The sequence below is a fragment of the Protopterus annectens genome, chromosome 1.part0 (assembly GCF_019279795.1).
Source record: "Protopterus annectens isolate FY-2018-M chromosome 1.part0, PAN1.0, whole genome shotgun sequence".
NCBI lineage: Eukaryota > Metazoa > Chordata > Ceratodontiformes > Protopteridae > Protopterus > Protopterus annectens.
In genome coordinates this window covers 875790538-875803711 of record NC_056725.1, presented here as the reverse complement: position 1 = coordinate 875803711, position 13174 = coordinate 875790538, and the positions used below count along the sequence as shown (strand labels likewise).

General features: G+C 38.8%; 1 protein-coding gene across 5 annotated transcripts in view; it reads left to right on the top strand.

The window, feature by feature from the left end:
• The first annotated feature begins 228 nt into the window (after nucleotides 1–228).
• STX7 (syntaxin 7) overlaps nucleotides 229–13174 on the top strand; it is a 900235-nt gene continuing 887289 nt past the window's right edge. The window contains exons 1-2 of one of the 5 annotated variants that reach the window (XM_044063754.1): nucleotides 229–362; nucleotides 1232–1315. In XM_044063754.1, coding sequence (XP_043919689.1) covers nucleotides 1293–1315 — 23 coding nt within the window. In that variant the 5' untranslated portion in view covers nucleotides 229–362; nucleotides 1232–1292. The other 4 variants (XM_044063764.1, XM_044063774.1, XM_044063739.1 and 1 more) reach the window with 4 other exon arrangements.

Sequence of the window (13174 nt, the reverse complement as noted above, 5' to 3'; positions counted from 1 at the left end):
TTCTTTCTTTAGCCTACTCAGGGTTGCAGGCGTGCAGTGACCACGTAGTCTGTCCGCATAAGGAATATAACTGAATCTGGGTCTTTGCTGGACGCTGGTCAATTAAAGTCTTATAATGTATACTGTCAGTAAGGCAGATGACGTCCGTTGAAGTCTTGTATGTCAACTATCTGTAATATTGAGGATGTAGGGTTTTAACTACATGTCCCACAAAACCTAGCGCTAAAGATTGAGTTAGAACACTTGGAAAGGAATGCTGTACTTCCGTCTCCAGTTGGTCATTTTAATGTGTAGGTCCAGAGTCATTCCACGACTGCTTTATTAGGGACTTTGGGGTGAAGCCAACGGAAAAACAGTAACAGGTTAGTAGAATGACCGTCGCTAAGCTGCCAGGTACCTGGCACTTCCGAGAATTGTGCGTTTCTTAGGACTGCTGTGTACTGTAACAAGACTGACCTGATTTTGACGGGGAAATATACTTGAAAACCACTTAGTTCAGGACTTTGGATGAGAATTGACAAGATTTTTGATAACAGGATGAACGTCTGTGATAAACATTTTCCAAGGAGCTGTCGCACCAGCAGGGATTAATTCAGGGATTTGCTTAAAATGCACATTTCAGATGTGTAATTTTGTATGCATTTCACCCTCGTAAAGTAAGCGTACGCATTTTGGGAGGATAATACAATTGTGGAGCAAAGGAAAAGGTACGCCAGGAACAAGGGGAGCGACTTGCACTTGTTTACACCATCAGCACCGCCCGCTGATTGTCCACGTAGTTAATCAGTAGTCCCTGCAGTAAAATAAGTGAACTAAAAGATAGGCGTAGTGATAGGCTGCAGTTTAGCTGATTTATTGTCAGAGTAGCCCTAATTGGACTGCTTTTTTTATTTAACTCCAACGGGCACGGTTTATATCAGGACTACATTGTATGTTAGGTGACAACATAATCTACTTAAACGACAATAGTCGGGTTGCAGATTTCACATAATACACGCTTTGAGATCACGGGTATTTAGGTAATGTGTGCTGAGGATCACATGCTGTTTGCTTTTGCTGTAGTTGCATTTCCCAGTCATTTCTAACAGTGTAAAAAATTATTACCTCGTAATGTGTGCATTAGCAGAATAAAATGTGCCTTCTGAGTATACAAAAACTCCTTTAAGTGTTACTGTAACAAAAACACTTTGGCTGCTGTTTAATAAAGTCTAACTGTTTTATTCTCCGTCAGAGCTTCTGTTAAGTGAACTGGAAAGTTGTAGCTGGGCGTGTCCTGAGAACCATCCCCTTTTATGTGTCACAACATCTCTACTGGGTAAGCACTACATCACGAGATCGCAATTTGTCTCATAGTTGTTTGGTAGTCTTTCTCTTCCTGATTAAAGTTGAGCAGTAGAGTAAGAATTCAGATGGAATGAAGAAAGTCAGCTCTTCATTGCTGAGCTTTGTACAGTAAGAATTCAGGTGGAATGAAGAAAGTCAGCTCTTCATAGCTGTGCTTTGTAACGGAAGTCGCTGGGTTCCTGTTTTTTACACCCGAATGAGTAACTCAGTTAAATGTAAATGTTTCCTAGGTACCGACTTTGAAAAGAATAGCCGGTAACAGCAATTTGTTGCATGCGTCTTTGCTTAGTTAGTTTTATAGTTTAATGCATTACACTTCTTAATTCTTGATTTCCAGTGTAACAATTTTCAAATGCCACTGGACTTTGAAAAATTTGGGGGGGGGGGGGGGGGGGGGTAGTGGTTTGCAGTCCAGGAGTTGATTGAAAACCTGCCTTTGTTTTGCTGGCTATACATATATGTGTACATATGTATGAAAGGTTGAACACAGTTTGCCTCACCTTTTCATCACCTGGCTGCATGCTTCTTTGGTCACCGTATAGAATCTCTTATATTGGTCAAGTATTGCATAAGGTTGCCATTCTAGTTGTTTTTTTGCCACACCACCAACCTGAATGAGTGAATCATTAGCGAACTAACAGTGGGATGAATACATACACATACTTGTTCTTAAGTTATGTTCATTTTCTTGAGTAGTTATTCTCACATTCCCGTCTCCAGTTTTTTTCTTGAACTGCATTCACTAAGTTGGTGATTAGGCAGCTTGTGTTTCAGCCTTCTGTTTAACCAGCTGCGTTTTAACTCTGGTAGTGCAAATGTTTATTTTTATTCATAGGTAGGAACTCTTGTTAAAAGCTTAAAAAATAAGATGGGCCCCCCTCTATTCCCGTAACTTTTTGATATAATTCTGATTTTGTTTGGTAATGGGTGAATATAACTACCCCCCCCCCCAAATTTTCATTTGTCTTTTCTAAGCATTCTTTGATTTCTCTGTCATTAGTGAACAAAAAGCCTACTCAGAAAATCTGTACCCCAACAGTCTATCTTTATGGAGATACTGCTTAACAAGGGCAATATGGGCCCCCCTGTATTATAGTTTGGTACTAGGCTATCTGCCCTAGGGCCTATACAAGCCTAGCCATAACAATTCCATGGCTATTTCTTCTCACACTATTTACTTCCTGGATCCCTGTCTAGCAGGGTGACTGACATGATCCCCGGGGTGAATTTCCTTTCTCCCATCCAATCGTCAAGGTTCGTTTTGAAGAGGGCCAAAGAGGCGCTCTGCTTGACATGTATGGGCAGTCTATTCCAGAGTCTGGGGAGTCTCTGGGTCAGGAACCAATACCTCCAGCATGTTTTGTTTATTGTGATGAAAAGATTTAGATCCCTGGAGCGTGTTGCTCTGAGGGATTGGGATTTCCAACAGCTCTGGGTTTGACATGGCCTTGTATGTTAAGCAAAGATCGCCTCTGAGTAGACGATATGCGACAGAGTATAGCTGGAGTTTTTTAAGGCGGTCAGCATAGGGCATCTGCTTTAGGCCTTTGATTCTTTTAGTGAGGTATTTCTGCGGCCTTTCCAGTTTTTGCAGGTGTCTTGAGAGGTACATACCAAATGGGGCGTTGTATTCTATAATGGGTTTAATGAGGGATGAGTACAGTGGGACAATGACCTCCTTTTTTCTGTATGAAAAGTCTTTAGTGATGAGGTGTGCCACATAGAAGGATTTTCTGACTGTTGTGGCAATGTGGTTATCAAAGGTGAGACCACTGTCCACCTGTGTCCCTAGGTATCTTATCACACTTTTGGTGTTTAGTGTACTGCCACCTATGTGGTAATTCACGGGTGCATGTTTTTTCCCCAAAGGGGATAACTATACATTTCTTGGCATTGAGCTTGACCCCATGGCTCTGGCACCAAGCATCTGTTTCTGTAAGGCCCTTTTGTAGAGTATCCTCATCATTTGGAGATTCAATAATGGCTCCCAGTTTGCAGTCATTTGCGAACATTGTTAGCCAGAGTCCCTTAGTATTAGCCTATACTTCAGAGAAGTAGATGCCAAACAAGAGTGGTCCCAAGACTGAACCCTGAGGTACTCCACTTGTCACTTGTCTGGAGCTGGATTTGGAGTCAGCTACTTTTACAGTGTGGGTTCTGTCAGTAAGCCAGTTGGCAAACCATCGAGTGACATGGGGATTAATGCCCAGCTTAGTAAGTTTATCTCTGATTCCAAAGTGGGGGATGGTGTCACAGGCCTTGGCGAGGTCCAGATAGGCTGTGTGGACCACCTTACCCTCATCCACAGCTCTGGAGACCGATTCGAAGAAGTCAGTCAGGTTCAGGAGACAAGATTGGCCCTTCTTGAACCCAAACTGTGTGGGGTCCAATGTTTGAAGGTTGCCAATGTCTTTGTTTATAAGTTCCATGATAATACGTTCCATGGCTTTGCAGATCAGGCTCTTAACTCTTTGATATAATTCTGATTTTGTGTGATAATGGGTGAATATAAGTACCTCTCCCTCCACAGTTTTCATTTTGTCTTTTCTAAGCATTCTTTGAATTCTCTGTCATTAGTCAACAAAAAGCCTCCTCAGAAAATCTGTACCCCAATTGTATCATTGTGGATATACTGCTTCCCTTTGTTGCTGTTGAACCTTCATCTTCTTTTCGGATACTTCTCCACCTTTTTTTGAATGTATTTGTTTTAATAATGTGTTGTTCATCAGTACCCTTTTTGTAAGGCATATGCTGCTTGTCTGCTGCCTCTCAGTAAAGATATATGTATAATACTATGGACTTGTATGCCCCCACACAATAGTCATATAAACTTTCATAGTCAAAAATCATTCCTATGTCCTTGCAGTGTCAGTGGCTCAGTAGATTTTAAGCTGAAGTTTGTATTTTCTCTTCAAACCAAAGACTCGAGGATGAAATTGTAGTTCTGATGGCTGCATTGTTCTGTGAGAAGGTACTGTTGCTGTTGCAAGGTGCTGCATTGTAGCTCAGGAGTGAAAGTTTATGATGGAGGCATGTGACTCTTGAGGTAGCTTTTGCTAATGTCTCAGCCGTGTTGTAAAGGAAAAGGCAAGCAGTGTAATTATATCGAGGATCTTCTGATCTGATGACTCAACCTCTTGTGTGTGTGTGTGTGTGTGTGTGTGTGTGTGTGTGTGTGTGTTTCTTCTGTGCCAGAGTAGCTGTAAAAATTAGCACAATCTTAGCTCTCAGCTGCTGTGAATTAAAAGTACCATCCTTTTGGTCATCAGATTTGACATCTTATATTAACTGGTATTTTTCATGATATTAACTGGTATTCTTTTAGGAAATTCTGTCTGTTTAGGAATACATACATTATTAAATAATCTAGCTCATCCTTTACAGAGATTCTTCTTTGTGATTATATTATTTATTTTATTTTTATTTTTTATTTATTTTACATTTGTTAACTGGGCTGGTCTAGCTGGATATATTTCCATTTTCAGTAGAGGCCCGGGGAGAAAAGCTCCAACAAGATAACAGAAAGAGCAAAAAAAAAAAAAAAAAAAATTAACAATTAGCAATTAAAATGTAATTCTTAAAAAAAAAAAAAAAATGTACATGCTAAAAGTATTTACACTTAGAAAGGCATCAGTAAATAATATATATTCATTAAGAGCAGTGCAAGAAAGTAGCACAGTAAGTTAACATAAGGAAGTTTTCACTTCTTATAGAATATTATTCAACTGTATATAGAGTAGAGTTTAAAACAGTGCAAGACTCACTTGCAAGCTTAATGATTTAAAAGTTTTGAAGTTTGTAAGGAAATAAGTAAAGTACAGAGGTGGGAGAGGGTGGAGAGGGTAGTTAGTCAGGGTTGCTACAGGGGCATAACCAGTGAATTTAGAGGTGATTTTGTTTAAAGAGAGGCAAGGATGTTATTAGGGTTAGTTCAGTAGGTAGCCGATTCCAGTTCTTTCCAGCTGTGTCAGTAAAAAGGGAGTCACCAGCCATGTTATTAGATTTTATTATGGTTGCGAGGAGTTTGCCAGAAGAACATAGGGAATTCAGATTTTTATAGGGGATAAGGAGATTGGAGAGTATAGGGGTGGCTTTGGGTTGGTAAAATATTTTGTGGGCAATTGAAAGTTGGGCAATAGTGAGTTGGTCTTGGAATTCAAGCCAGTCTAGTTGCTGAAGATTCAAACAGTGGTGGGTTCTAAAGGGATTACCAGTGGCAAATCTGGTGATGATGTTGTAGGAGGTTGTAAGTTTGTTAAGATTATGTTTCTTTAGGTTGGTATAAATATGGGATGCATACAAAAGAGTAGAAATTAGATGGGAATGAGCAATTCTGGTTCTGGCTACTGGAGTTAGGAAATGTTTTATTTTTATAAGGAGCCTATTTTTCTGTTTACTGTTTTAATGGTGTTATTTATATGGTGATCAAAAGTAAGGTTATTGTCTATGGTTATTCCTAGTAGTTTAGTAGTAGAGTCAGGGGATATGACAGTGCCATTATTGGAAGAAACTGAAGTCTATGTGGGCAGACTTGGTAGTGGGGGAAAAGAGAAGGAGTTTGGTTTTTTTGGCATTAAGGAGGAGGCAGCGTTTTGTTAACCATGTTTCTACAGTGTTAAAAACAGTTTTGAGTTAGCGAATATAGTTCTGATAGGGAGTTTGCTGAGCATACAAGTGTTGAATCATCTGCATATTGAATGCAGGTGGCTTGAGGAATTGCTATGTGGAGGTCATTGATAAGTAAAGAAAAGAGTAGTGTTCCAAGAATAGATCCTTGAGGGACTCCGAGGGTGACTGGCAGAACAAGTAGTGGTCCAAGAATAGATCCTTGAGGGACTGGCAGAACAAGTAGTGGTCCAAGAATAGATCCTTGAGGGACTGGCAGAACAAGTAGTGGTCCAAGAATAGATAGGGACTGGCAGAACAAGTAGTGGTCCAACAATAGATCCTTGAGGGACTGGCAGAACAAGCAGTGGTCCAACAATAGATCCTTGAGGGACTGGCAGAACAAGCAGTGGTCCAACAATAGATCCTTGAGGGACTGGCAGAACAAGCAGTGGTCCAAGAATAGATAGGGACTGGCAGAACAAGTAGTGGTCCAACAATAGATCCTTGAGGGACTGGCAGAACAAGTAGTGGTCCAACAATAGATCCTTGAGGGACTGGTCCAACAATAGATCCGAGGGACTGGCAGAACAAGTAGTGGTCCAAGAACAGATCCTTGAGGGACTCCTGAGGGTGACTGGCAGAACAAGTAGTGGTCCAAGAACAGATCCTTGAGGGACTCCGAGGGTGACTGGCAGAACAAGTAGTGGTCCAAGAACAGATCCTTGAGGGACTTCCGAGGGTGACTGGCAGAACAAGTAGTGGTCCAAGAATAGATCCTTGAGGGACTGGCAGAACAAGCAGTGGTCCAACAATAGATCCTTGAGGGACTGGCAGAACAAGCAGTGGTCCAACAATAGATCCTTGAGGGACTCCGAGGGTGACTGGCAGCAGAAGTAGTGGTCCACCAACAGATCCTTGAGGGACTCCGCGGGTGACTGGCAGAACAAGTAGTGGTCCAAGAATAGATCCTTGAGGGACTGGCAGAATCCTTGAGGGACTGGCAGAACAAGCAGTGGTCCAACAATAGATCCTTGAGGGACTGGCAGAACAAGCAGTGGTCCAACAAGATCCGAGGGTGACTGGCAGAACAAGTAGTGGTCCAAGAACAGATCCTTGAGGGACTCCGAGGGTGACTGGCAGAACAAGTAGTGGTCCAAGAACAGATCCTTGAGGGACTCCGAGGGTGACTGGCAGAACGGATGAAATTTGATTTTCCCAGAGAACTGCCTGTTGCCTATGATCCATGTTTATAAAAAGTGAATTGTGGTTGTAAAATTTCCTATAGGTTCTGTGACGGATGGGGAGCGATGGGCAAAGGCTGCTAGCCTAGTCAAATAGAATTTGATACACAATTCTATCAACTGTATAAATAAATGTAAAATACAGGTATGTTCCTTAGAAAACATGCCTGTATTTTACATTTATTTATACAGTTGATAGAATTATGTATCAAATTCTGTTTGACTAGGCTGGCAGCCTTTGCCCATCTCTCCCCAATCATCACAGGTTCATATGAAATTACTAGAACTGCTTAAGAGCACAGGCATGGTTAGTGTAATGTGATTTTACCCAATATGTGGCTCCTAAGGTCAAGAAGATGGCAAAGGTTTGTGCATAAGCCTTGAATATTTTACAGATTGCTCTGTCCATAAGGGACATAGGCACTACTTCAGTGTTAATTTGCGATTCCCCATCCATTGATCCAAATGTGTTTGAAGAGGGCTAGGGAAGGGCTCTGTTTAACATGAATAGGAAGTCTGTCCCAAAGAAGGGGTAATTTGTGACATATCTGTTTTTCCAGCATTTTTTGTTTGAGTCACTGACTAGGTTTAGATCCTTAGAACAGATGATCCTTGTGCTGTTTGTGTAGCAGTTCCATCAAGGCTGGATTTGTGAGTGCCTTGTAGTCTTACTGCATGTACACTGAAAACTGTTTAGATTACCTTTGGTCACAACACTAAGTGTGTTATTTTTTGAGCTCCCTTTTTAAATCTGAAAATGTTGTTTCAAATCAGTGTCATTGGTACTGATAAGGTGAAAAATACCTGTTGTGTTGTTTATGGTTATTAACTGAAATGTGAGAATCCAGTAGTTAGTGTGGTGAGAGAAGTTTGTTAGTAGCTGGCAGATGCTGTGGGCTAAACTATTTCCTTACTGATAGCATAGTTGTAAGCTCTCTATGCCCTGCTTTCTGTATATCCTGATGTATAGGTCAGACATTATGCTGTAATGAAAGTCATCCATTTGTAATGTACTAAAGAAATAAGGGATTAAGATTCGAAGACTTGCTTTTATTGTAACATGAATGGCAACTTCGTTTTAAAGCTGCTTCGTATGTGTTTTGCTGACTTGGCTCACATATGCATATAGTGATTATACTTAGCACACATGGTTGTTACAATGTTAGTGGTGTGGGATGCATCTGCAGGTGGTGTTTTAGCTACCTAAAGAAAATTGTTCCTGTGTTTTTAAACACTTAATTGCTAACTAGTATTGAATGGTTAATGTAGTTGATGCACATCCTTAACACTAAAAATAGTTTGATGCCAAACTTTGTATGTTTTTGTATATGTTGCATTACACTTAATGGAAATGTTTTATTACGTATACACTATTAGTTGTAGGAAGCCATCTGAAAAGGATGAGTGAATAGACAAGACTACTAGCTTACGGGACTGACTAACAAGTTATTCAGAAATGTTTCTTTATGTACTAGTTTCTGGCTATCTACTAAAGCCGAAATATTTGTAATGGTTGCTCATTAACTTTAGTTCTCACAGTGTTTAAAACTGAAATATTCAGACCCTTACTAACCTGATTTTATCATAAAAAATCAAATTTTAGGAGCACTGCAGTTTTTATTTGATATATGAAGATTAGCATTATTCCCTGTGGCTTGTAGCATCCTTGTTAAAGTGAACAATCTCTGTGTCCATCTGTCTTTGTTTACCAGGAAAGTTTGACTGGGCTAAAACTTTTTTTCAGCAGAGCCTCAGGGATATAAGCTCTACATTTAACTCCTGTTATGGTGTATGTATTTATGAGAGAAAAAACATTTACAGTAGTTTACATAAACATCATTTAGAAAGAGCATGTATATAGTTTGCATGAGTTTATACACTGTGAGATAATTCATTTGAAATAAACACAGGCTTGTATACAACAGAGAGAAATATCCATCTCCAACCCATTTTCACACATGGGGTAAATGGGGTCTTGGGGTAAGTTCAACAGTAACAGTCATCTAGAGCCAAGGTTTACATGAGTGGGTGGCAAGTCCTGCCATGGTAGTTCTTCCACGCAACATACTCACAAGCACACTCCAGTCCACCTGCTGCATGTCTTTGGAATGTAGGAAGAAATCGGAGAACCTGGACTAAACCCATGCAAACACAGGGAGGACATACAACCTCCACAGAAGGCACCCCAGTTGAGAATTGAACCAGGGAACCTCTTGCTATGAAGTGACTGTGCTATCTGCTATGCCACTCCCATTGCAAAAATATACTGTAATATTGCATTTGATTTCTAACAATTAAAATAATGTAAAGAGGCATCTTAACTATGGAAATATTAGGAAGGGGGGAAGGTGGTTGGTAATGTAATATATGTTTGTAGTAGAGCAACTATGAATGCTTCCTTGGATATAAGATTTACAATAAAGTACTTGGGAATGTGAGAATAGTTGGAGGTTGGATGGACTGTTTAGGAATATTAATTTTGGATAGATTAGGAGAGATAGTGGTGAAACTAATGGGGGTGAGTGAGATAGTGGTTCTAATTGGAGAGAGAGGCTCTTGTTACTCTTGTCAGTGATTGAGCTAATTTATGTAAACAAAGTTGTTCCTTGTGATGAAGAGGGAGAAGAGGAAAAGATGAGGTATTTGGAGGAAAAGTAGCATGTATGGCCACAAATTATATTCTCGCTGGGAGCGGAACCAATTTTTGGTTACATATTGTTTGACTCAAAACAGACCAAGTGACATACTTTAATTTTCAAAAGGATAGAATTCCAATGTTTAGTGGCTTGGAGGAGTATAGACAATTGCCAGCTGAGTTGCCTGTTTTGGATATGGAGGAGAAAGTTGTTACTTGACTTTAGCAGTCTAGAACTGGAGTATTGCTGGAATATATTTTGCAATGGTGGGCATTTTTTGAGGAAATGAAAAGTTGTGGACCATTTTAAGCTGAAGTGTTTAAGGTAGTGGGGGAATCCTAGCAGATGTAAATCTGTAAGGGCTACACAATGGTGGATTTTTAGAGGGGTATTTGCTGCAAAATTGGCTTTCTTTATTGTAACATGCATAAAGGTATTGAGATTTGTAAGTAGGTAGGTGGTGACTATGGAATTTCTTGCAGACTCTGTGAGAGTGTTTTGCTCTGTAGCATGATCCTAGTTCCCAGCAGGTCTTAGTTGTTAAATCTACCATCAATGAAGACTCTGAGTATTATCGTTTGTGGTATGCATTCAGTTTTTGTGTTGTTGGATGGCAGGATGTGGAGTTTGTTTTTTTGTTCTGTGAGACTTCTGGGGGTAAAGAGCATTCATTTTGTGTCTTTGGGGGATTAGGAAGTCTGTTTGCATTGCCAAGCCAGGATTCTTTGGATCAGAAAGCATGTTGTTTGATATCTTGTAGGGTATGTAGGGATTGTGCAGATCAGATGGGTGTTGCTTCATCTGCACATTGAATTAGAGTTGTTTGTTGAGATGCAGTGTGGAATATGCTGATAAATATGTCAAAAAGGAGAGGCTGTAGAATTGAACCTTGCGATTTGTGATAAAATATCTACTATTAGTAGTCATAACAATATTAGCAACTTTCCCAATATTATGACTCATTGTTGTCTGCATCCCAAATACATTAAGTGACATAATTACTAGGCATGTAGTCTATCTAGCACACCATCAAGTAAACTAGTCCATTTTCCCAGTTATCTTAGAGCATTATCTGGTTAGGAAACTTGCTCAGGGTCGCACAGTAGGCAAGTGGAGGTTGAGGGAATCAAACTGTAAACTATGAGAGTCAGCTTACTAAAAGCTCATATCTGTAACTGTCAGATGCAGTTTGTAGTGCTGTAGCTATTTAGCTGTTTTATGAAGTATCTGAATGTCCATTAGGTGTCTTGTCTTGGTGCGAATTTTCAGATGTAGCATGAAGTCTACTGAACAAGTAATATTTTGCACACATACATTTGATTATTTAGCAAGTTAATGTGATAAAAACATAAGCTATGTAGTGACACTGGGCATGCATAGTTATAATCTTAACTACTTTGCCAAGGTGTTTTTGCTGAAATAGCAGCTGCTTGAACACTTTTCATTAAATACCTAAATATGGTGTACATTGCACAGCTTGCCACCCATGCCCAAGAGAAGTATTTCTCATAACTTTTGGCCACTTTATGTATCCCTCAACAAAATCAACTCTTTCAGCAATGGATGCAGTGTTAGAAGTGACCTGGATAGTAGCCACCTGGAATGATGTAACAGCTGAGAGGGAAAGTTGAATCTATTGCTCCCACTCTTGGAAAGTAATGGGCATGTAGTACGTTGATTATGCTGGTAGTAACTAACAATGTTTCCTTAAGTTAGTGAGTCTGCCTGTAGTACTGTGAAATGCAGATCACTTTGACATTTCTTGGAATTATTCATTTCTTGGATTTAGTTCACTGCACCAAAAATCCTCTTGCCAATGTATTAACAATGAAGACTGTCAACCAAATATTTTAAGTTGGTCACGTGGCAGTTCTGAACAGTATTGTTAATATGGTTTATAAAACAGTGATACTTCTGCTTTTAATAATAATTTCAATAGTGCATAACTAGAGCGCTGTTGGTTGTAACAGTTATGTACAGGGTTGTGTGTTCTTAGATTGGAAATCGGATGGTTGCATGGTACTGTGAGGAACAAACACCATAGCCTTGTTTATTTCATTAGTTATATTCACTGTTTAGAATAAAACTTTTTTTCAGGATGCAGTTCAACATTTTTATTAAGTACTCTTCAAGAAATAAGTAAAAGTATAGTTTGTTGGCTGTTGTTTCATGTGATATTGATGTGAGCTTGTTTAAATTAGACTTCTGTCTTACCTAAATTCTGAAGTTCATTGATATTGAATAAAAGTTCTGTCTTATCAGGGTTATTTTTTTTAAAGTGTTTTATTCAATTAACATATTTACAATATATACAAAAAAAGGAAGACCCTCAACATCACATACTGTTATACAATGTTAGGAATACATTGAATCATCAAGGTAATGTTGTGCAATTAACACATTCAGTGTCTTGGTATTTCAGTAGCAACATTTCAAGTCTATCCCAACCAAAAAAGTCTTAGTATGATTTATAGATCTTATTCTGTAACTGATATAATAACAAGGTTTTATTCTAACTACCTATTGAGTCATTCAGTCCACGTCCACTACTATCTAAAAAGTTCCAGAATTTTGCATCAAAATTATTATTTATAATTAACATATAATTTGGACAAGCTTCCTTTTGTAGGTCAGTTTACCTTCAATGGTAACATCCATATATGTATATAATGGGGGAGTAGTGTTTTGTTGTTCTCTACTCATATTATCTACAAATTAATTTAATTTCTTGCTGATGGATAATATTAACTGGTTTACAGATTCATCCAACTTACTGTCTTTCATTATGTATTCAGGTGACTTAGCTTTCCCTTTTCAAAGCAGTTGGACCATAATATGGATCTGTTTCTTTTTAGTATATTTATTTTAACATTCTTCTGAGTTCCCTTAAATCTAGAGGACTATGCAGTGAGAAAGCACACACATTTCCATTTTGATATTAATGGAGTTTTGAAAACATTTCTTAATTGTTTTAAGAATTGATTTCATATATGCAGAGTCTAAAGATTGAAGTAAAATTTTTCTAAAGCTTGTTACATATTTCTAATTTTATAATATTTGATAAACTTATAATAATTTAGTAAAATTTGCTATTGAATGGTGTTCCACTGACTAGTGTAAGCTGAGTCTATCCAGAATATAATACTGTTAACATTTTGGAGCAATAGAATAACATTCTACATCTGGGAAGGTGATGCCACCATACTCCCATAATCTTGTCTGATTTTTATAAACAATTCTCGGCTTTTTAGGATACCATAAGAATGATGTTAACATTGTTTTACATTTTCTTTAACGGTCTTTTTATCAGGAATTAAAGCTATTGCATGCAATATGTGTATAATC